Source organism: Leptonychotes weddellii, chromosome 10, assembly GCF_054177405.1.
Source record: "Leptonychotes weddellii isolate Sample4059 chromosome 10, ASM5417740v2, whole genome shotgun sequence".
Classification (NCBI taxonomy): Eukaryota; Metazoa; Chordata; class Mammalia; order Carnivora; family Phocidae; genus Leptonychotes; species Leptonychotes weddellii.
In genome coordinates this window covers 26,659,045-26,684,323 of record NC_138378.1, presented here as the reverse complement: position 1 = coordinate 26,684,323, position 25,279 = coordinate 26,659,045, and the positions used below count along the sequence as shown (strand labels likewise).

At 40.2% G+C, this 25,279-nt stretch overlaps 1 protein-coding gene across 6 annotated transcripts in view; it reads right to left on the bottom strand.

Annotated features, from left to right (window-relative positions):
• The window catches only part of ATRN (attractin), a 147,291-nt gene that overhangs the window by 84,918 nt on the left and 37,094 nt on the right, over nt 1-25,279 (bottom strand). For all 6 annotated transcript variants that reach the window (XR_014149144.1, XM_081833132.1, XM_081833128.1 and 3 more), the window contains exons 4-11: nt 23,789-23,917; nt 18,808-19,013; nt 17,584-17,752; nt 6,874-6,964; nt 5,723-5,966; nt 4,586-4,769; nt 3,399-3,553; nt 227-311 (exon numbers count right to left, since the gene is read on the bottom strand). Coding sequence is in view for 5 of the 6 variants with exons in the window: in XM_081833132.1 (XP_081689258.1) it covers nt 227-311; nt 3,399-3,553; nt 4,586-4,769; nt 5,723-5,966; nt 6,874-6,964; nt 17,584-17,752; nt 18,808-19,013; nt 23,789-23,917 (1,263 nt within the window). In the remaining variant the exon portion in view is untranslated. The remainder of the gene's footprint in view (nt 1-226; nt 312-3,398; nt 3,554-4,585; nt 4,770-5,722; nt 5,967-6,873; nt 6,965-17,583; nt 17,753-18,807; nt 19,014-23,788; nt 23,918-25,279) is intronic.

The window sequence follows — 25,279 nt, the reverse complement described above, 5'->3', positions numbered from 1 at the left end:
ACCTGAGCCGAGAGCAGACGCTTAACGACTGAGCTACCCAGGTGCCCCACATCAGACATTTTAAATAGAAATCAGGAAATTCAGACCTACATAATTCTGTGACAAACTAATGGGCTGAAGGGATCCTGCAAATAATATGTTAAGTCCAATTCCACTTCTTCATGTTCAACTTTGCTTACATTTTAAACACAAGAGAAAAGGGACAAGCGCTTCTTCAGTTAAGTACCTGTTGTGTAAGACTGCTGAATGGCCAAATCTGTTGACATCATGGTGGAGATCAGGTCTGGGAAGCACTGACCAGCGGTCACAAGCTAGGAGCAAAAAAAATACATTTCAGATGGAACCGCTCTTCCTAATCAGTGGGAAATGGCATCTTCTTTGGGGAGAAGACTGTGACAAGCACAACCTCATAAAATGTATCTCTTGGTTTTTCTTAATCACGCCATTATTTCTGAGGTAAAATACAGCAAGAGCAGAACAGGAGGGCATGGAAGAAGGGTAGAACGATACGGCAATTCTAATTCATGAATGCATCCAACATCCATGACACTCACATCACTCATTCTGTTGCCCATCAATTTTACCCACTAGCACGCTTCTTAACTTAGGTAAATTTTATATTTTTCAAAACTTATGTAAGTAAAATATGTGCATTCTGTAATTATTTTCCACTCCATGTTGATTTGCCCAAACTCAGCAGCTAAAACAGGAAAATACAGGTGAAAAATGAAAAATAAAAATAAAAAAAAAATTCAAACTTCAAGTCCTTTCCTAGAACCCCTAGGATCTACTGATTTTCCTTTGTTCTGACCCATGCTAGCAATTCTCTTCTGGACCTTAATCTAATTGACACCGCAAAACCCTGCCAACCTCACTCATACTCGCTCTCTGAAACACTCAGACATTCACGCTCACTAAGCAAACACTCTTCTATTCGATCCAGACCTTTATTCAATCTTAACAACAATAGCTTTCACTTCCTCCTCCCCAGACTAGATTCCTTGGTCTTCACATGGAGAAGAGGCCATCAACTCTCATAGCTTCCTGCCCACCCACCTTGCTTCTCTCCCTAAAACCACAAGGTGGCAGGAGCTCCTTCCTCTTGTCCCATCTGGCTTTTAAATGTGCTCTAGGAGGCACTCAACTATGCCTTCTCTTCCCTTCACAGAGAAGTGGGTTTTTTTTTCGTTTTCTCTTTTTTTTTTTTTTTTTTTTTTTTTTACTATAACAGTCAACCTTCATGGTGTACATCTCACCTTACATGACTGCAATCTGGATTACTCCTTCCTGTCTAGAGGCTAACAAACAACATCACTGTTGCTAAATCCAAAAGGCTCTCCAGGCCTTGTTTTCCTTAAGTCCCCTGCAGCCACTAGTAACTGCTCTCTCACAGCTCACCGATCTTGCCTCATGTTCCTCCTGCTTCTCCAACATGCTTGCACAGTCTCCACTCTCCCGCAGACTTTTTACCCATCCGTTCTCTGGCTCTCTGCTCATCCCTGATGATACATGCTCCGTAGAGGCTCGCCCCTGCTTTGGGCTTCCCACTGACCTCCGTATGCCTCGGTCCCATGGTCATCTCCAGCTGAACATGCCCCCAAACCCATTTTACTCCCTTCCTCCCAACCCAGTCCCTCTCCTTCTACTTCCAGCCTTGGTAAAAAGCACCGTCTACCACGGTTTTGACAAAACACCACCAAGTACCTGGCAATAAGGATGTGTCCGCCTCTCTCAAAACACACCCCAACAATCCCCAAGTTCCCAGCAGTTCTCAAACCCACCTCTCTCTTTAACCTCACTGCCACTTCAACAGCCTTGGTTCCAACCCTCCTCGGGATTTTGCAACAGCCTCCGAACTCCTATCTTGCCCCTTCCCAACTACTCACCACAATGCCACAAAGACATCTTCTTAAGACACAAATACTACTCCATCAGCTCTTCTGTAAGATTCTTCAAAAAGCCCAAATTCCTTAGCATGATGTAACAGGTCTCTCAAGATCTGACTAGTCTGCTAGCTCTTTACTTCTCTAGTTCTGCCAGAAGCCATTCCTCCCCGATGCGCAGCTGATAACAGCCAAAACTACTCAAGAGGCCCCAAGTATGTGGCAGGGTCTCTTTTTGCCTCTGTGTCTCCATGTACTTGGGCTTCCTTCATGTGGGAAGTGCTGCCTAACCTCACCTCACTGACTTCCTCGGGACCCATACCCTACTCAAGAAGGCTTGCCCTGATCATAACCCTTTTGCTCTTGAGTTAAGGCATGCCCATAGATGCTCTCATATATTCCTCTCAGAGCAAGTAACACCCTGAATTGCAATTATATTGTCTGCTCAGCTTTCTGCCTCCCCCACTGTGAGGGCAAGCACTGTAATTTACTCATCTTACAATCCCCAAGCTCAGTGGCTGGCACACGTATGTCTGCTAAAAAAGAACATCTGATGATACTTAACACAAGAGAATTTCTAGGATTTGTTTTGCATGAACAAATACTGCCCTCTTCTGGTCAAGTATATTACCACTCCAAAAAACGTTTAAATTCCATATCAAAGTAGACTTCAAAAATGTGTAAAACCAATTTTTTAGGGAATGCGATAAAGCTATTAGTTAAACCAACTTAACACAATGCTGGTGGTCACAACTACATAAGACTATTTTTCTTAAAAATTTTATTTATTTATTTGACAGAGAGAGCGCACAAGCAGGCAGAGCGGCAGACAGAGGGACAGGGAGAAGCAGGCTCCCCGCTGAGCAGGGAGCCCGACCGTGGGGCTCCATCCCAGGACCCCGGGTTCATGACCTGAGCCGAAGGCAGACGCTTAACCAACTGAGCCACCCAGGCGCCCCCTACATAAGACTATTACATAAGGCATTTGTTTGTAACACAGAAGAGCAGTTGGTCACCCCAATTCACCCTCAAAAATTAACATTCAACCAATTAATGGGAGTAATTTCACTTAATAGAACTTAATATAGAAAAATATATTAAAAACTTAAATAAGAAATATAAACAAGAACTCAATATAGAATGTTTTTTTTTTTAAACAGATGTATAGTATTTGTCACATGAATATAAAAAATACCATTTGGACCTCTTTCAAATGGCCTGACACTTCCAACTAGCGATATTTTCAGTTTCTTTTAAAATGCTGCTTACAGGGGCACCTGGGTGGCACGGTTGGTTAAGCGTCCGACTCTTGATTTTGGCAAGGGTCATGATCACAGGGTCATGAGATCGAGCCCTGCACTGGGCTCTGTGCTGGGTGTGGAGCCTCCTTAAGATACTCTCTCTTTCCCCCTCCTCTGCCCCTCCATTCCCGGCTCCTGCTCTCTCTCAAAAGAAGAAAATGTTGCTCATAGACAAAAAAGATTCTTGAAACTAAAATGGCTTTAGGAAACTTACCAATGTCATAAGCCATAAAATCCGAAGAGAAGCATTTGGCACCATGGCTCATGGATGTGTCATTGTGTGTGTTTCCTCCAAACACCAGCATGGTTCCACTCACTATCACAGCTGTGTGTAAGTAACGGAAAAATCGGCTGTCCTTAAGAATGGTCCTTTTGAGTTTATTTAAAGATAATAAATACAAGGTTAGTTTTTTAGAATATTTATCATCTATCTGCTAATGCAAACACAACCATTTTCTTAACTTCAGATCCAAATGTGCAAATACTTCTAGATTTTTCCCTATATATAAATAACTTTCTCAACAATAAATAAATATGTAAAATCTTAAGGCCTGTGAGAATTTTGACAAAACATATTAAGAGTCTTAAAACTGTTCCTACCTCATATGACCCTGTACTTCGTTTCTGGGTAGAAATCACATCAAATACAGACAAAAGCTTATAATACAATGCCTTAATAATAAAACAACTAGAAACCAGAACTTCTAACTGCCCCATCTCAGTACGCCCACATGACAGAGTATTTACCCAGCCACTAAAAATGATAGACAGAATGTAAAAGGGTATCCCAGAGCATGGTCTCAAATATGTAAGGAAATACAAAAAGAAAGAAGAGAAATCATTGCTTTATATAATGACATTATTTCATAACTCAAATTTGTTTTACATTTATTAAAATTATCACACTTTATATATAGTTCAGTTTATAGCAGAGGGAGGAGAGTTCTAATTCAGGTCCTGAGACCACCTCTGTTTGATGATTTCATGCAGGGATGCCAGTAACTAACCCCAATGATGACACTTTAGTCATCAAGAAAAGGTTAAAAAATGGGTATGTTTTACTTAATTACAGCAATGTGCATACATTACAGCTTTGTAGAACAATTTATTCCTCAGGGTTTTGAAGAGCTAAAATTTTATAGAGGTACTGAGTTTATGAAAATTGAAAAAATAGTCAAAAAATATCAAGCATTTTCTAATCAATCTACTACAAAATTACAGAATAAGGCTACAAAATAAATCCTAGCTACATTATTACCTTCTGCTTCTTTCCCAATTTCTCTACCAACAATGCTGAAGAGAATTACCTGTTAGGCCTGAAAACAAAAATATAGCCCAATATTTTCCCGACAATTGCTAGAATTCACACCTTAGAGTAAAAGCTCAAGAAAAAGCACCCACCACATCTGGGTGTCCACATCGTATCTATAGAGATCATCTGCGAGCCGGTATTTATTGGCGCTGAAAGCCTTGTAGCCCCCATGAACATACAGGGCCTTGGTCCTGTGGTCATAGACACTGCTATGACCATAGCCCCCTTGGACAAGGGCACCGCTGGTTTGTAATATACTCCATGTGTTCTTAGCTGGAAGAGGAAAACAGTTAAAGGCAAATATTGCAGGCTCCTCCTAATACTTAAAATGACCAATTGGTTTAAAATAAGAGATTTCAGGAGGCTTGATACGTATAGATTTCTTTTATCTTTTTATTTTTAAAAGGAGGCCATCTAAAACTTGTAACAAAGCCAGGTGGCCAAACATCAATCTGTTAAAATGTTCTGACGCGCTACTATACCATGTAGGAAAATAATTACATTAAATTTAAAAGACTCAGATTTCCCTCAATTGAACACTTAATACCCTGAGACCTTCAGTGACCAATACACAGATGTACTTTATGGACCTACTTTCTCAAACTATCAATTAGAGGTGGTGCTCCCACACCACAACAGATACAATAAAATTTAACCAACGGCAATATTACACATTAAGGGGAAATCACAGTCCATTAAACCAATCTCTAAAGGGTCGTCTAAATTTTTTTCTTCAGAGTATCTGTTGTTCCAAATCATTTTTATTTCTTTTTCTTTTTTTTTAAAGATTTTATTTATTTATTTGACCGAGAGAGACACAGTGAGAGAGGGAACACAAGCACGGGAAGCGGGAGAGGGAGAAGCAGGCTTCCCTCGGAGCAGGGAGCCTGATGTTGGGGCTCGATCCCAGGACCCTGGGATCATGACCTGAGCCGAAGGCAGACGCTTAACGACTGAGCCACCCAGGCGCCCCTATTTATTTATTTTCAACACCAAAAGCATTTAGTGTCATCCTTAGCCCCTCACCAAATTGATGGTAACAAATATATACTACACAGCAGCAGCAATCATCTGCATTTCACTGGTAACACATCAACATCAACTGCATTTCAAGATAAAGTACTGGGGTCAACGTTAGGTGGAATCTTGTTAAACAGCCATAATAATAAGGGTAAAGGTTTTAAATTTGACATTCAAAAAGGATCCACTAGAAAAAATGCACCTACCCAAGTCATATTCCTGTACATTGCTTATATATCCATAGAGAGGGCAATGACCAAAGATGACCAGCATGACCACTCGGCCAGTTTTCAGTGTGACAATGTGCGCCGAGTGCCCGACCACTGCATACTGCTCCTTGGCTTTAGGGGTCAACAATACCCATGACTCATTATGAATATGGAACACTCTTAACTCATTGGTCACATTCCCTGTTGAATCAATTTTTCCTCCATACATGTAAATTTTATCCTAGGGAAAAAAATGCAAACAAAATTCTAAAAAAATCAAAAGCAGCAAACTTGAGAAAGAAAAGTTCAAAACCTCGATGTTATTCTTAGCTTAAGAAGTGCTAGTGAAATACACCTTTTAGTGAATTATTAGGAAAAGAATGAAAGGAACAACATAAAATAAAACATCATATTCTGTATCTCCAACACTTTGCCACTGTTCTTGGACTTCCTTATATGAGATGTCTCACGGTATAAAACGGCTTGGAAAAATAAAGTTGAAGAGTTCCCTCATCCTCCCGTAAACCATAAAAACAAGGAAATGAAAGTGATTATTCAGTTATATTGCAATGTGGCTATTCTTGGCTAAACTTGCTAATTAACATAAAAGCTGATTTACACAGTATTAATTTTTAACCATTTAGTACTACAATCATAATATCCCAGTACAATCTGAATCCATTAAAATCTCTCAGGTCAAGCTGGTTTCAACTTTAATTTCCACTTACAACTTAGCCAACTGTATACACCCCCCCCAAAAAAAACAGAAAGTTTCTCCCTAACTAAAAACCAAAACTGAAGTCAAAATTAGAGAGACAGAGAGTAAAATGGTGGTTGTCAGGGGCTGGCGGGGAGGAAGGATATGGGGAGTTACTGTTTCATAGGCATAGAGTTATATTTTTACAAAATGAAAAGAGTTACAGAGATGAGTGGTAATGATAGTTGCCCATTAGGAATGTATTTAATACCACTGAACTGTACACTTAAAAATGGTTAAGACAGTAAATTTTACGTTATGTGTTTTTTACCACAATAAAAAAGATTAGAGACAAAACCCCAACACTACGTACCTTTTCAACTACATAATATAATAAGGCATGTGTGGAAGACTGGAGTTTCTAGCTTGGTACAGAAGGGAGACACTTTACCTTGTATAATGCTAAAGAATGGCCATATCTGACAACCACACTGTTCACGGAACGGTTCAGGGTAAGCCACTCCCTAGAAGCAAGGTCATACCTACAAAATGAACAGATCATATTTTCACCCAAATGACAAAGCAGAGTATCTTATATTCTTCTATTTGATATCATGCAGTTTGGAGATGCTCCAAACAAGCAATGCAATGAGGCAGCTCTGCAAACAAACAAACTTAACAGCTGGGTCCATGGGGCATATCAGAACTTGGGAAGGGGGGCTGGGCTGCACAACCCTGGGATGAGGAAAAAAAAATCTACTGGAAGTTTCTACGCTTCCTGAAAACCTTTTCTACATACAGTCTTAATCACTTGCAAGTTGTGTTATACTGAAGGGGCATTCACTGCCATAACTTCTCTTTCATTTAGTCATTTGAAATTGAAGACAGGTACTGAAAAAGGAATGATGATTAAGTAAAAGAAAACTAACTTTTCCTTTTCTTTATCTAATTGATTTTTTTAAAGTCATATGTTCAAGAAAGCTAGAATATCATTTGGCATTTCAATTATACAATGAATTCACTTAAAGACTTTTAAAATACGAACATTTAGTAAACATCATTCCAGACATTTTTCGATGCATATATACAAACAGAAGAATACACTGACAACATATATTTATACAAAGGGGATCATGCTATAGATACTTTTAATAGTGTTAATTTGTATATAATTTAATAGAAAAAAGAAATCAAAGGGAAACCAATGCTATTGTTCTACTTTAAATAAATGTTATTTTCTGTAAGTTTTCCTGAATAATCCAAGTTTTATATGATGAAAAACATTATTATGTAATGTTTTAAGAAGATATAAGAAAGTTTTATCGACATAAAAAGCAAAAAAGGATACAAATAAATGTCCATCAATAGAAAATGGATTAATAAATTGTAGTATATCTGTATAATAGAATTATACAGTGAAAAATACGCTCAATACATTCTCAACATAAATCTCAAAACAATGTTAAGCTAAAAAATCAAACTGCAGAATACTGTTTTGTAATGACTGAAAACAGAAAATTTATTAATTCTAATATATGTTCATGTATATTAGAAGTGTAAAGATATGTATGTGAACAAACGACACCACAAAATCAGGATATTGGTTATCTTTGAGACTGGGGAGGAGGCATGCAGGGGTTTTTAATTATATTAGCAATGTCTTATTTCCTAACCTAGGTGGTGTATGCATTAGTATTCATTATTCTTCTCTAAACCTTTCCTTTTGTCTTAAATATTTTACACATGATCTAAAACAAAATGGTGACATTTACTGAATATGAATACTACATTAATACCAGCTATTATTTTATGTATTATTTGAATATTCCACATTTTTAAAAACACATGAAAAATTATTTAGAAGTTGGATTCACTTTAGTTTTTTAAGTTACATACAAAATTAATTTTAGACAGAATCCACTAACTTCCTGCCTTGAAAGTTGAAAACCTTAGCACCCACATTTCCTCCCATTTCTTCTCCCAATTTTTGTTATGTAATCTTTACACTGTCCAGGTCTGCAATACATTCCACTCTATAACTGTGATTCCATAATTCTTTAGTACTGGACCTCTTTTTTAGCTGAAGCAATCTCCTCACCATCCTCTTACTACAACTTCTCCTTGAGTCTTTACTTCTTAATTGGCTGGGTTTTGCTGCTGAGTGGTTATTTTCTTGTGGAGCTCATAAATGGCTCCTTTCCCTAAATTCTCTGGTGTTTAAGAATATCTGCTTGCTAGCTTTACAGCTGAATGACATTTTGGCTGGGTATAATATCTTGGGCCATCCTTTCTTGCCTTCAGAACTTTGCAGATGCTGCTCCCCTGAATAATACGGATAGTGAATGCTATGATGGAGAAGCCCAAAGCCAGTCTGATTTTTCCTGTTTTTATGTGGTTTACTTTTCTGTTTGGAAGCCTGAAGAACTCTCAGTCACTCTCATTTTCTCTCCTCCTCCCTTTCTCTCCCTCCTTTCTTCTTTCTCTCTCACTAATTTTTAAAGTCACAATATTATATTTTACTTAGGCAGAAATAACTAACATCCAAACAGGGTAATGTCTTTACAAAATGGACTACGTACCACTGCAATACTTTTATGGAGCTCTGGCTGCAGAAGGTCTTTCCTGAGGACTAGCATGGCTTCTGAAAACACATGATACGCCTAATGTTCAAGCCAGAGGCCTGTCTCTCTAAGCTTAAAAGAGAGGAAAGAGGGAGCCCAAATCTCTAGATGATTTAATCCCCTTCTCTTTCAAGTGACGTGGAGGGTGCTCAATCTGTATCTTAATGCATTTTGCTCCTCCTAGTCAATGACAGGTCAGCTCTAGCTCAAGAGCTTGTCAGAGACACTAAGGCACTGGCAGGTCCCAATAACTTGGCGCACATGAACTGCCAAAAGATCTTACATAACAGGTTGTGACTCTTTTTACAACCCAGAGAAGAAAATACAAGTTAAGAAAAATATTGAGGCAATAAAGCATAAGAAATTCCAAGTACTAAATAAATTCTTCCGGGAGCTCAGTCCAAGATAATAGAATACTGAACAACTAGTTCTAAGACCTGGACAAGCAGATAAGCAAAGACAAACTTCAGGAATTCAGAAACAGGCGTCTTCCAGCTCTGCAGCCATCTCTCTCACAAACTCCTCCTTGCTGGCTGGTCTCATGATGACCATCATGGCACAGGGTAGACGGTCCACCATGCACAGTGGCCTGGTATTCCAATCACAGTGTCTGACCATCCAAAGACCATGGCAAAGGCTCTGTGCAGATTGAACATGACCCCAGCCAGAGGAGGCACAGAACTCCCTGAGGCTTCCCACCCAAGAATTTGTCCTTTATCCTAAAAGTTCAATAACTTGATCAAATTAGGTCTTGTTGAACAGCTATATAATCTTCCTGGAACTTCTTGTGCAATTTCAATCCGTTTGTCCTATTTGTTAGGTTCCTTTCTTCAGTAGCAGCAACTATCTTTATATTGGATCTCCTGTCTTCCATGTGTCTTTGCTTTTCTAATTATTTCAACCTATATTCGTTGGAATGTCTATAAAGCTGTCAGTGACTCAATTTTCATTCCAGCTTTTTCTGTATGTAATTTATTTACATTTCCTTAGATGTGTAATCTTCCATTTTATCTCACTGTTATCATTTTCTTGTCTGTTTTTTTTTTTAATTCAAATTCTCATTAGGTTGATGTGCAGCATCAAGCAGTTGGAAGCAATCTCCTTATTATTTTTCCTCTATGATCAGTTATCAGCATTTACGTGCTGTTTTCTTCCTCTTTATTTTCCCATCATAGGACATTTGCGTTAGCTACAACGTCATTTCTTTCATCTTGCTTGTGGTTAGATATTGCTCTCCAGACATTTGCAAAGCGTGGGTGATTTCTTAATTCTTTTTCTGCAGTATCTAAGACAACTTTACCCTTCCATCCTAGCTGTAGTGTGAGAGCTGACATTTTATGTTCTATCCACTGTTCTGAAGTCTGAGGACGTGCTGGGGCTCAGACAGGGGAGTATGCAGTCTATTAGAATAAACCACCCAGACTCTGCTCTCCTTGGAAATTTTAAGTGTCCTGGGTCAAGGCATAGCCCAAATTAGAAGCAGCCCTGACTTTTGGGCAGAGACAGTCAGCCACCCAATCAATTTCCCCTCTTTCCACCCAGCCCTCCACAGCAATAATTTCTTCTACTCTTCAATTAAGAGAGTGAAATAACAATGATCCCCACTCAGTTTGCATCTTTCCAGATTTGGGGTTATTTGTAAGCGCTCTCAGAATCTCACCCATATGGTTTCTGTGGGGCAAAAAAAAAGGTCAGTTGTATGGTTTCTGTGAGTCTGTTTTAAAGTTTACTGGATTAGGTGATACTCCTTTCCTCATTTGGTTACCTTCTGCTCAAATCTTTTTTTTTTCTCTTTTAGTTTTTTTTAAGACAGAGAGAGAAAGAATCTGAGTGGGTTGGGGAGGGCAGGGAGAGGGAGTGAGAGAATCTTAAGCAGGCTCCACACTCAGCACAGAGCCCAAGGTAAGGCTCGATCCCACAACCCTGAGATCATGACCTGAGCTGAAATCAAGAGTTGGATGCTTAACTGACTTGAGCCACCCAGGTGCCCCTTTACTTTTTCTTTTTAAACTTTTTTTTTTTTTTTAATTTTCTTAAAGGAAGGAAATTCAGTGATGAAGTTTCAACTGGAAATCTTAACCTAGGAGACCAAGACCATTTGTCTAAGAGGACTCTTGGGTGACATAAAATGGGGACTGCTTTTTAATGTAACTTAAAAGTTTTGGATTAACAGGGTTGTGGAAAAAATAGTAAGCTCAACTGCTGAAATACACTTATGTAAGAGCATAAATGATGATAAAACGTATAATCTAAGTTTCAGAAATCCTTCTAAAAGGAGTCACTGTATTTTTACTTTCCATGAGTTAGTAAAAATTTATTTGAAACTATATTAATTTTCTACATGAAACACATAAAGCTGTAAAAATCATGTTTTGATCAAGTACAAGCAGAAAAAATTTTCCAAACACATATGGCTCAGGAGGTATACCAGTCACATAAAAGCAAGAGGTGACATTAATATTTCCAGGAACAAATATTTGTGAGGGAAATAAATAATTCGTTTACTCTCCTATTCACCTGATAAACACTTATTTGAGCACATTCAATGAGCTAAGCTCTGAGCTGAGTGAGCAAACAAGGTCTCTAACCTCAGAGAACATGTAGTGGAAAAGGCAAAAAATAAGCAAATTCAACAAGGGGCACATACAGCATTAAAAATGATGCCCACTGCTCTAAAGGAAATGAGAACTATGAAAAAGAACAGGGAGAACCTGCCAGAACTGGATGATCGGGGAAGATCTCTTGTGGTACAGTTAACTGAGATCTAACAAGTGAGAAGAAAACAGCCCTGGGGTACAACAGCAGGAAGAGTCTGGACCAAAGGGGGGAGTGAGCACAAAGGCCTTTAGAGTAAGGGTGCACCCAGAGAGTTTTAGGTAAAGCTAGAAGGCTGAGGAGGCAGGAAAGGAACAAGTTGAGTCTGGGAAGGTAAGCAGAGTCAGATCAGGTAGGCCCATTAGGTCCAACGGGAAAAGCCAATGATGAGTTTTAAGAAGATAGTAAATGATATGACTTACGCTTTAAAAAAATCATCCCAGTTGATATTTAAAAAATGGATTAAGAGGAATGCATGGAGGGGCTCCTGGGCGGCTCAGCTGAGCATCTGCCTTCCGCTCAGCTCATGATCCCAGGGTCCTGGGATTGAGCCCCGCATCGGGATCCCTGCTCGGTGGGGAGCCTGCTTCTCCCTCTCCTGTTCCCCCTGCTAGTGTGCTCCTCTCTCTCTCTCTCTCTAATAAATAAAATCTTAAAAAAAAAAAAAAGAGGAATGCATGGAAACATACAGATTGCTAGGAATCTACTGCTGAAGTCTAGGTGAGCAATAATGGCAGGCTGGTCACAGAGAAAAGAATGAATATGATATGTATTTGGTGGGCTTGATGAGTTTAGCATATGAGGAGGTGAAGGAGAGGATCAAAATCACTCCCAAATTTTTTGCTTTGAGAGAGGATGATGCCAAATACAAGCGTAAAAATCAGAGAAATGGTAGAATACTTGACTCTCATAATATCTAAATGATAGCGGAAGGGACAATCACTTTCACACCTTTAATTTTACCTTATTTCTCAGGGTGGTGGCACGAGAAGTAGTGAAAAGTGGTTACAGTGGGGGTAGATTTTAAAGGTAGAGCTAACAAGACCTGCTGACATACTGTAGCAGACAGCCACTGGGGTGGTGGTCTTCATGATCTCCCTTTCTGGGTATTCATACCCATGTATAATACCCTCCTAAGTGTGAGCAGGATCTATGACTTGCTACTAACCAACAGAACATGGCAAAGATGATGAGATGTCATTTCCACGACATCTGTCCTGCCAGGAGACCAATCTAAAGAGAGACTCTCCTTGCGATCTAATGAAGCAAGCAGCCACACTAGGGAAGTCAAAGTGATAAGGAACTGTGGGCGGCCTCCAGAAGTTGAGGGCAGCCTCCACTTGGACAGCCAGCAAGAAGCTGAGGCCCTCAGTCCTACAACCACAAGGAAATGGATTTTGTCAACAACTCTAGTGAGCTTGGAAGTGGACTCTTCTCCAGTTGAACCTCTAGATGAGAACACAGGCCAGGTGACACCCTGACTGAAGAGCACCCAGTTAAGATATGCCCAGACTCCTGACCAGCAGAAACTATGAGGTAATAAATATGTTCTGTTTGAAGCTGCTACGTTTGTGGTCATTTGTTATGCAGCAAGGGATAGCTAATTTACACAATGAAATGGGCAGTGAAAAAACAGGAAGTCAAGGATGGCTCCAAAATGTTGGGATTAAGCAAAAAGAAGTATGAAATAGTCATTAACTGAGATAGGGACATCTGGGGCAAGAACTGGCCTGGAGGAAAGATCAGTTTTGGACACATACAGTTTAAGATACCTCTTAGACAGCCAAAAGATTGAGATGTAAAATAAAGAGGTGGCGATATGGGTTCAGGTGAAGTCTAGGATGCAGACATAAATCTGGGGGTCATCAACATAAAGACCAAGATATTACATGAGATCACCAGGAGTGTGAATATATACTCTCACAGAAGAGGACCAAGAGCTGAGCCCTGGAGTACATCATCATTCAGAAGTCAGTCAGTTGAAGAGGAACCAGCCAAAGAGGCTGAGAAAGAATAAGTAGTTGGAACAAATACCAAGAGAATATAGAATCCTGGGAGCCAACTAAAGAAAGTGTTTAAAAGTGGAGGCAGGCAGGCACCTGGGTGGCTCAGTCTGTTGAGCTTCCAACTCTTGATTTCAGCTCAGGACATGATCTCAGGTTCCTGGGATCAAGCCCCGCCTGAAGCTCTGTGTTCGGCAAGAAGTCTGCTTGGGGATTCTCTCCCTCTCCCTGCCCCCTCAACTTGTGTGTGCACTCAAGCATGCACGCGCTCTCTCAAATGAATGAATAAATCTTTAAAAAAAAAAAAAAAGGAGGGAGGGACTAGTTATATCAAATGTTGGTGAAAAATCAAGTAAGATGAGGACCAAGAATTGAAAATTTGAAGTTCAGCTCCTTGGTCACATTAGCCACATTTCAAGCTCAATGACCATACATGGCTAGTGACATGACAGTGCCCCACTGGACAGTGATGATGTACAGAAACAGAAGACGGGATAAATGAGCATAGATGTAGGTAATAGCTAAATATGGCGGTGGGAGTTTGTGGAAATCCTCTTTGGATAACCGTTACCTTTCAAAATAGAAACAGGAAGCAAGGCCAATAGCTAAGAATGAAAACAGGAGAAAATGTGGTAGAAATTTGAAAACTAAAAAGAAATATGGCGGCTGAGCAGGAGAATGAGAGCAAGACTGAGACAAAACCAATGGATTGTGAACCCCTGTGGGAGCCAAGGATTGCTGGAGGTCACCCAACTTCTTGCATGTACATGCATGTCTTCTGCCAAATTTGGGCAATTCTCAGCCATTATTTCTTCAAATACTTTTTCAGACACTCTCTCGGCTCCTCTCTTTCTAGGACTCCTCCAGTGACAGAAATGTTAAGATTTTTTTTGTTATGGTCCACAGGTCTCTTAGGTCCTATTCATTTTTTAAAATATTCCATTTTCTCACTGGTTCAGATTGAGGGATTTCTATTGTTCTATCTTCAAGTTCACTGACTTTTTCCTCTGTCCTCTCCATTCTGCTGTTGACCCTGTCCACTGAGATTTTTGTTTTGGTTACTGTATTTTTCAGTTCTAAAATTTCCATTTGATTCTTCCTTCTATCTTCTATTTCTTTGATGAGGCTCCATTATTCATTTGTTTCAAGTGTGTCTATAATTGCACACTAAGGCATTTTTATAATGGCTGCTTTAAAATCTTGTCAGATAATTCTAATATCTATGTCATCCTGCTGTCAGCATCTCAACTGCCTTTTTTCATTCAAGTTAAGATTTTCCTGGCTCTTCACATGAGAAATGATTTTCAATTGAAATCTGAACATTTTGGGTTTCATGGCATGAGACTCTGGATCTTATTTAAATCTACTGTTATAGCAGGCCTCCTCTGACACCCCAGTAGGGAAGAGGGAAGGCCAACTCATTACTGCTGTTACTCCCGGGTGGGGTAGAATCCAGGCTCCCCACAGGGTCTCCACTGACATCACAAGGGTGGGGGAAACCTCATTCCTGCCTGGTGGAGGAGAAAGTCCCAGCAAATATCATGCAAAAACAAAAACCAAAAGGCTAAATATTAACTAGGTTACACAAAAACCAGACTGCTGAGAAAGTCCCAGCTCCCTAATTGGTCTTTTCTAACACTGGCAGTTGGGGGATGGTTGGAGCACCTCACTAGATCCTGGCAAGAGTAAAAATCTAGACTCTACACTCAGACTTTGCTGACAGGAGTGAGGGTGGGGCCAGTTCTTTCTGTAGTGTTTGGCTGTAGTAAAGCAGTTATTTGCGTCTAAAAGTTTTCTGTCTTGCTAAGCTGCCCCTCTCCTAGTCCTTAGGCTAGAGAGAATAGGTGGGCTTATTCATGGGGCTTTTTCGGCTTGTGCCTATTGGCATTTCCAGATTGTTGCTTTTTCCAACAACAAATCTGAGATATATGAGACAAAAGAAGACCCCTGGAATTTACCATTACCTCATTCCTTAAGTCCCGAGGTCCCTAGCCAGACTGCCTTCTCTCTATCTTTTAAGAGTTTTCTCATGTTTGCATTATATATAATGTCCAGGATTTTTAACTGTACTTACCATAAAGAATAGGGGAAAAGTGACCTTCATTTCTTTGTGATTTTTAATAATTTCCTTTTTCATATTCTATTACTAAAGGAGAATTGGGGCACCTGGGTAGCTTAGTCAGTTAAGTATGTGACTCTTGATTTCAGCTCAGGTCATGATCTTGCGGTCGTGAGACTGAGCCCCACATCAGGCTCCGCACTCAGTGAGGAGTCTGCTTCTCTCCCTCTCCCCCTGCACCCCTGCTCCTGTGTTTGTGTGCGCCCGCACTCTCTCTCTAGAATAAAGAAATAAATCTTTAAAAAAAATAAAGGAGTATCTTATTTACTTTGTGTTCCTCCTGGTTTGTCTTCAATTCTGAAATTATTTTAAAATTCTTTCCTAACTTCTACCATCTCATTTCTGGATTTTTCTACCTCTGATTCTATTGTTCTTTCATGTCTTGCATCATTTTCTTCCTGTATTTTAGCTTGTTTGGGAATAGTAAGTTCTCACTTTCATCAGTTTTGTGAGTATATTTTTCTATTATGCTTTCACGTACAAAGGGGGGTTATTCTACCAGGTGGTCTCTTTCTTCTTTCTATGTTACTTTAACTTTTAATTTTCTATGTTATTAAAACTTGATGCTTTTCTGTTGCTCAGTTTTACATAAAACTACTTTTTCCTGAACTTGTACAGGAGAGGCCTGGGTTAGGACCATCTTCCTAATTTCTCAGCTCTCTAGCTCACTCTTCTGTTGTCAACAGTGTGGTGTTCAAAACACAGCAGCTTACTTGTTGAGATATCTGGCTCTGTTCCCCTCCCTGACTGTTATCTGGACACTCTTTTAACTTTTCCTCTAAGGTCCCTATCCTCTTCAATCTGAATTCTATTCCCAGCAGTTTCTCCCTAGTGTGGAACTTTCTCTTGTGAAGAGACTGGCTAGTTCATTTTGAGAGCTAAAAAGGCACAAACTGCTCTAGCCGCTTCAGATCTTGCTACAGATACCTTGTGCTTACCCCCTACCAGAATACACAAATCTTTCCAATTCTGGCTGCCGTTCTCAAAGCAGCTTCTTCTAGGTATGCTGGAGCCTGTCAGCTGACCACTTACTCCACTTTGCTTACTCCTGCTCAGATGCCAACACCACACAGGTTTTCCATCTGTCAATTGTTAGCACCACCCATCTGTGTAGACACCTTCCGACCAAGTTTTGTTTCGTTACCCATGTGCTTTTTCATTTTGCTATCCTAGTTGTCTATGTGCTTTAATGACTATCTGAGGGATTCAGAAACTATGCCATTGCTGCCATAGTTTCTGAATCCCTTAAAGAACAGATGCTGGTTTTTGACAATCTTCATTAATAAAAAATGCCTAGAAAAAATTTCCAGGGCACAAAATCAGCATGAGTGTGTGTTCATAAATTTCTCCTAAAATCAATCTTCGTAAGTAAATTCATGATTCCACTGTGATACCATATAGTCTCCCTTTAAGATAAGTAACATAGGACCAGCAGACAGACCTTGAACTCTGGGTCAAGTATTAGACAATGGCATAATTTCCTCTAGCAAGCTATAAATTCAAACCATCTGATCTACAGAAATGCTAATTAAATTTACAGGTAAGGTAACCCCCAATTTATATACAGTCTAAAGCAAAATATAAGAGATGGTATCTAGAAAAGATGAATTCTTGCTTATTATAACAATGCATTCTTTGTGGCTCCCAACTTCAAAAACTAAGAATATGTCCCAAAAATTCTGGAACACTACTACTAAAATATTAACAGGGATCTTCCTCAGGTAATAGAATTACTGATGATTTCTTTTCACTTATCTCTACTTCATAAATTTTCAAAATGGAAAACTAGTAAGCTTCTTGCAAAAATGTTTAAAACAACTTACGCTAGAACCATGTTGTAATCTGAGTGGTTGAACATATATCCTCCAACAACCCACATTATATTCCCATTGACCACAGCTTTGTGAGAGGCTCTGGGGAGCTTTAGGTTTGAATATTCCTCTCGAGTCCAAAACGACTGGTTAGCTGGTACAGGAATTGAACATCCAGGACCTAATAAAACAGAATAAATTAGCTTCACAAAATGCAGCTTTAAAATTACTGCACTTCAAGTTTTAATCATATAAATGTAACAAATATCTAAAGAAGAGTCTTTCCTTTAGCATCTAAATATCAGACAAAACCCTTTAATTCATGCTTTCAGTTCACTCAAAGCTGGTGACCAAGGGTCATCTCCAGTAAAATTCAAAATCACATACTTTCTCATGATGACGTGACCATATCCAGGTTAGGATTTTTTAGTAATGAAATACTTGCTTAAGCAGCTCTCAGAGGAAAGAGTAGACAAAGAAATTATTAATTCAAATGAAAAACTTTAGGGTTAAAATGTAAGGACTAGCCCTGGGAGTAATAATACAACCCACCCCATTCCTGGAAAATCAAGAAACTCCATTCTTGGGGGGTGTGGCTCTGCTGCAACCTGTGCCCAGAGGTAGGTCCTCAAACACTTCAATTACTTAACTCGTTGACATCAGCCAAAGCACACAAATGAAAGCATTTAAACAAGCACATTTCCTTTCAAAATAAAAGTACTCTGAAGAAAAGGGTAAATGTATAAAGAAAATTACTAAATCAGTAACAGGTATTATCACACAACCCTTAAAGAATTTGCTAAAGTTTCTCTGATAACCTCTCTATCTGCAGATAATTCCACTCGCTGTTTTAGGATTCTATTGTATAATCGACCCCAATTTTTTCCGAATTTATTGAAAGTTTCTGAGAGATACTATCATTGTTAGTTCTCGTCCCGCCTCCTAGGCTTGGTTCTCTGCTATGTTTTCTTGAGGCTGAGACCAAGTCCTCCAATTTTCATGAATGAATTGCAAAGAATATGAAACCCCTCCACAATTCTAAAGAGACCACAACCACACATCTATGAAATGGAAAGATTTTTAAGAATCTGAACAAGGAGACGCAAAAACTTCAATGCTACCTGATATCTGATTAACATAAGTGGTACATATGCAAGGAATGAAGTCAATGTACAATTTACTGAACTAGGAAGATGCTGTAAATTGAAGAAAAACAAAGATAAAAGAAGCTCCTACCCTGCCACTCGGGGAAGCAGGAGCATCCTCTGACATCACTCGAATTGCAAACGCCTCGATCAGGAAAACCACAGTCATGGACACAGTGAGGAATGTCGCATGCTTCCCCTTTCCAGTTTTCCGAACACTCACACTGGACAGTGTTGCTGCTATTACTGCTCTTACATTCTCCTCGGCCTGAGCAGTTGTTCGGACACATGTCAAAACTATAAAAACAGTGGCAGAGAATGAAATCAACACAAAGCAACACTTCAATTAATTTAGCAGAACTTTCACCTACACAAGGTTTAAGACTCTCACTGGCTTTCCAGTGCATTCACAAGCATAATGGCAGTACTTACCAGCTGGCCTAAATGGGATCACACAACACTGCATAGGCAGGTAATGAAATCAAATCCAACCCTGCTGGATTCTCATAAGGGGAGACAAGTTAAAAAACTTAAAGGGAGAAGAAATTCTTGCAAAATGTCCAGGCTTAGCTTCTCAAGGGTGGGATGACTATGCTGTTCTTGGTGGCCCCACCAGTGATGAGCATTAGAAAACTGTCAGCTGAGGAGCACCTGGGTGGCTCAGTCAGTTAAGCATCTGCATTCGGCTCAGGTTATGATCTCAGGGTCCTGGGATTTCACCCCATGTCGGGCTCCCTGTTCAGTGGGGAGTCTGCCTCTCCCTCTCCCTCTGCCCCTCCCCCTGCTCATGCTCACTTGCTCTCTCTCTCTCTCTCTCAAATAAATAAAAATTAAAAGAAAAAAGAAAATTGTCAAATGCAAGCTTGCAAGTTTGGAGGAAGAGGATAATACAAAGTGCTAACAATATATCACCCATCCTGGGGCACCTGGGTGGCTCAGCTGGTTAAGCGTCTGCCTTCGGCTCAGGTCATGATCCCAGGGTCCTGGGATTGAGCCCCTCATCGGGCTCCCTGTTCAGCGGGGGGCCTGCTTCTCCCCTTCCCTCTACTTCTCCCCCTGATCATATTCTCTCTCTCTCTCTCTGTATCTTGAATGAATAAAAAAAAAAAACTTTAAAAAAAATATATATTACCCATCCTCATGGTGTGTATACCTCTGGACAGTCTCTGAAAGTTCAGAGAATTAAAGATTATTGCCCAGATTGGTGTATTTAAAATTCCTCAGTAAGTTTATCTACTCATGTCAGATGGAAGAAAAGGGAGGACCAGTTTAACTCAATAGTTTAACTATAATGTGTCGCATAATAACATGACTTAAGATAGTGACAGCACTCTGAGAAGACATAATTCAGATTTTTAAAGGGGGGAGCAATAACCGAACTATCAGGATACTTCTAAGAGTGCAGATGGTTTCTTCTAAGGCCTATGAAGAAAACTAAAAAGAAATTTTGTAGCAAAGCATGTCAAAAAATCAGGAATCAGTTATTAAAAACAAGCTAATTCATGTTCACACCTACACCCAAATATCAGTTTATGATACTATAAATATTTATATACAGTATTTTTATAATCTATGTAATTAGAATGTAAGAAATGTGTATACCTACTTTTCAAGCCCCAGTAAGCAGAATAAGTACACAAAGTATTTGGCTAAAAAAGCTGAATGACATTCTTTTTTTTTTTTTTTAAAGATTTTATTTATTTATTTGACAGAGAGAGAGATAGCGAGAGAGGGAACACAAGCAGGGGGAGTGGGAGAGGGAGAAGCAGGCTTCCCCGCAGAGCAGGGAGCCCGATGCGGGGCTCGATCCCAGGACCCTGAGATCATGACCTGAGCCGAAGGCAGACACTTAAAGACTGAGCCACCCAGGCGTCCCCTGAATGACATTCTTATAGGCCTCTAAAAAGTGGTGTCTACTGTCTCTATAATAATACAAACACAGAAGAGAAGCTTCAATTTCATCTTTATTAAGAAAAAGGCCTTTGCAAGACAACAGTTTATAAAAACTAAAAGTTTAAATCGCAGATTGGACTTGTTACGGTAAAATGGCTACAATAACCCACTTTGTTTTTATAAAAGGCCTAGAATAAAACTGTAGTAAAGCATTGCCATGATGTGCTCACCCTTATGCCTCACATCAAAAATATGTCAAATTATAATTTCCTACTGACACACTTATTAACTGTATACGAGAGAATGGCAAACAAACAAAACTTAATGTTACTGAAAAAGGAAGAGGAGGCAGTAACCCTTAGCACCTTCTAAGCTAAAGGAGGGCAAATATTGCAACTTCCCCTGCCCCTCAACTTCTCCACTCCAGTGCCCTCAGGCATACATTTACTTCATGTGCCAAAAATTAATTATGAGCACTTTTTAAAGTTACATAAAATCTCAAAACACAAAAATCATTTTTGAATCTCTGAAAAATGAAAGTGGCAGGTAATACATCAAAACATCTGCTTGTATGTCTAAATTGGAGTAATGAGAAAATTAGTCTTATATTAAAATGTGACTGGGAAGTAAGATGAAGAGCCAATTTGTGTGAAAATAAAATATAACTATTTTTTTCTTCTTTGAAAAGAAAATTTGGCAACACTGAAGTAGCTGTGGGTACTACTCTCAAGGGTCCCCCAGCTGAGGTCGGCCCAAAGCTAGGATTCAGTGCAACCTGAGGACACCTGGAAAATGATAACAATGTTTTATGTATGTCTTTCTGGACATTCTTCTGGGAATAAAGAACATTGTTTTATTTGGCTTTTCAAAGGGTCTAAAAGCCCCGAAATGGTTTAGGGCTCCTTTTTAAAGAACAGAGATCTTGTAACCAAGAAGCTAGTAAAATTTAGGATAACCTCAACATTCCTCCACTTAACAAATAAATACTAATTCTGGTCTCCAGAAGAGATCAAGGCCTCCCCTACACCAATCAGGGTAAGAATAACATGAATTTCGGGGTGCCTGGGTGGCTCAGTCATTAAGCGTCTGCCTTCGGCTCAGGTCATGATCCCAGGGTCCTGGGATTGAGCCCCGCATCGGGGTCCCTGCTCTGCGGGAAGCCTGCTTCTCCCACTCCCCCTGCTTGTGTTCCCTCTCTCGCTGTGTCTCTCTCTGTCAAATAAATAAATAAAATCTTTAAAAATAAATTAAAAAAAAAAAAAGAATAACATGCATTTCTTGGGAAGATAATGGCCACAGAGCTAGCAGAGCTTTCCAGGGTTGGGGCAAAGGGCTTCCGGTATCAAGGGGTACTTGAATTGCCCTCTCTCTAGGGTGCTCCCTTCCTGGAGTTTCTCTTCTCCCCCAAGGCTGCTACAATGAGGGGCCTTGCAAGAGGGAAAACTGTGCCTAAGAACCTATAGGGAGGGGCACCTGGGTGGCTCAGATGGTTGAGCATCTGTCTTCGGCTCAGGTCATGATCTCCAGGTCCTGGGATCGAGCGTCCAGCTCTCAGCTCAGCGGTGAGCCTGCTTCTCCCTCTCCTTCTGCCTCTCCCCCTGCTTGTGCTCTCTGTCTCTATCTCAAATGAATAAATAAAATCTTAAAAAAAAAAAAAAGGATCTGTAGGGAGCCCAGAATGGGGCCTAGATGAATGGCTAGGGCAATGCTCCTCAGAGTATGGATCATGGACAGGCGGCAGCAGCATCATCCAGGAGCTTATCAGAAATTTGGATTCTCAGGCCCCAGCTCTGTCAAACTATGGTCTCTGGAGAAGGGCCAGAGATCCGTGTCTTAACAAGCCCCTCCAGGAGATCCCTGTGCATGTGAAGTTTGAAAAGTACCGGCCTAAACCTCTCCCTTCCCCTTCAGAGCTGAACTTCTTCCCAGAGTGTCCCACTCTCGATGCTGTGACTTTCTAACCTTCCATTCTGAACTATGCCCCTTGTAGGCCTCTGCCTCCACCCTCCCCAGCTAGGGTCACCTAGGGCATGCTCTGCTTACTCAACCTCATAGCTGTCAGTTCCCTCCTTAAGACTTTCTTTTCCAAGCTTCTGTGACAACTCAGCCCCGTGGCATTCCTCTGCCCTTCAGCTGCCTCTATGGCCCCTATCCTCCCTGTGCACACGCCCCATAAGCCAGTCACTGTCCATGTGCCAATGATTCCCAGAGGATATCCCTAGCCCTGACAGCTCTTCTGGGCCCTGGATCTGAATACCAATGTCCTGCTTAGACATCTCACATGTACCCAACCAAACTCATCAGTCTTTCCCCTCAACCAGCCTTTATGCCTGCCTGGCTCACTAAAAATCACCTTGCTAGTACTGATATGCTGCCCAGGCTGCCAAGTCACAAACCAAGGGCACCTGAAAAGCTAAATCAGCAAACCAAGCAAGACAGAGATGGCTCTAGATAGGCCTGAAAGAATCCGGAGACCCTGAGAAAACTGGCAGAAAAGGAATCCAGCATAAAGGTTATACAGGGAGCTTACTGCTTCTGCCAGGAGTTGGCAAACTTATTCTGTAAAAAAACCAAATAATATCTTAGGCTCTGTGGGCCACAGAAGCTCTTTATCAGAGACCTCTTGCTTAGGGCACTTTATGGATTTAACTACTTATGAAAACAAACATTTCTTAAGAGGAAAAAAAGCAAAGACAAAAGTTAGCCTCTCTCCTGTCACGACAAATTCCCAAAGCTGTCTGGGTCTGTTTGTCTACATTTCCGTTGTAACCTCAACTAAGTCCTCATCAATGGGCCAACCACTGAGTACATGAAAACTACTAGGATCTGTTAAACTGCACTTAGCAAGAAACCCCAATGTCTTCATCCATTAGCAGAAAAATGCCCCTTTTCTGGGAGAAGCTCAAAAGTAGTTAAGACCTGGGTTGAAATTGTGGTCGCAGCACTATGACAATGTATTTTACCACTTCCCACCAGTTTCCTCAATTATAGAACAAGTGAAAACACAGTGCCCGTACCCCACGGAGTTTTTAAAAGAACTTGAAATGAGAAAACCCATGCATACTGCTTATTGCAATGCCTGGCACACGGGCAGCCCTCAGTATATGGTAGTCATTCTTACTGTTAAAACAAATACAGTCTTGGAATAAAGTCACAAAGATTAGACTTAAATATCTTACTTGTAAGTGATATTAAATCCAGTCAAATTATAAGCAGCATCACTAAAAAAATGCAGCAGGGCATAACCTGATGTGGCAACGACCTCAGGGACAGTCTCGTTGCCATCTCTCTCGGGAACGATGAGACCGCTGAAACGAAAACACATTTCTTACAAAGGGAAGCATGGTCACCAGGCACGGCACATGGCAGCACACAAATTCAAAACTGGAGTTCATCCTTAGAATTTGAAAAAACACTTTCAGGAAGAGGGGCAAATTCTTGTGATAAATGCATCACGCCACCCAATTAGTTCTGGATCCAGTTCTGAATCCTCTGAGGAACAGATCTGAATCTTTCGCTAGGCTCTCCTTCATCCTGGGTAATATTTCTAATGAGATTTGCACTCAATGGCCCTATTCTTCTTCTTCTTCTTTTTTTTTGTATATAAAACTATTTATGTTGCTTCTTCGAAAAACTGAGTAAACCTTCAAAATCACAGAAAGTAACAAACCTTATGAGTTGATGAATGCCAAATATAAACTACTGAAAAGCATGAAAAGTAAAAATATAAATAAATAAACTTGATAAACACCCACAATCCTAACACTTATCATTCTGATATACTTTCTTTGCCTAACTGATACCATGTAACATCTTATATTCTATTTTACAAGAAATACACCATAAGCATTTCCCCTCTCATTCAGAGTCCAACACACAATGTATTTGCTAGGTGTCTAGAGAGCATTAAAAATTATCAAGTCAAAGGGTCTAAATGATGGCTTTAAGGCTCTTGATCCATAAAACCAACTTGCTTTCCAGAAGCAATATGCTAACTTGAAATCTCATCAATATGAGAATGGACGGCGCCTGGGTGGTTTAGATGGTTAAGCATCTGCCTTTGGCTCAGGTCATGATCCCAGGGTCCTGGGATCGAGTCCTGCATCAGGCTCCCTGCTCGGAAGGGGGCCTCCTTCTTCCTCTCCCTCTGCTCCCCCTGCTTGTGCTCTTTCTCTGTCAAATAAATAAATAAAATCTTTAAAAAAAAAAAAAATGAGAATGGAAAGGTCCAACCTACCTCACTTGACAATAGGAAGTATTGACTACCAGCCCTATTTTAGCTTTGGTAATTTAGTAAATGAAAAGTAATTCTTTTTTTTTTAACTTTAATTTTATTATATTAGTCACCATACATCATTAGTTTTTGATGTGTTCCACGATTCATTGTTTGTGTATAACACCCAGTGCTCCATGCAATACATGCCCTCCTTAATACCCATCACCATGCTAGCCTATCCCCCCACCCCCTTCCCCTCTAAAACCCTCAGTTTGTTTCTCAGATTCCATAGTCTCTCATGGTTCGTCTCCCCCTCCGATATCCCCCCCTTCATTTTTCCCTTCCTACTATCTTGTTTCAGAGGTACAGGTCTGTGATTCATCAGTCTTACACAATTCACAGCGCTCACCATAGCACATACCCTCCCCAATGGCTATCACCCAGCCACCCCATC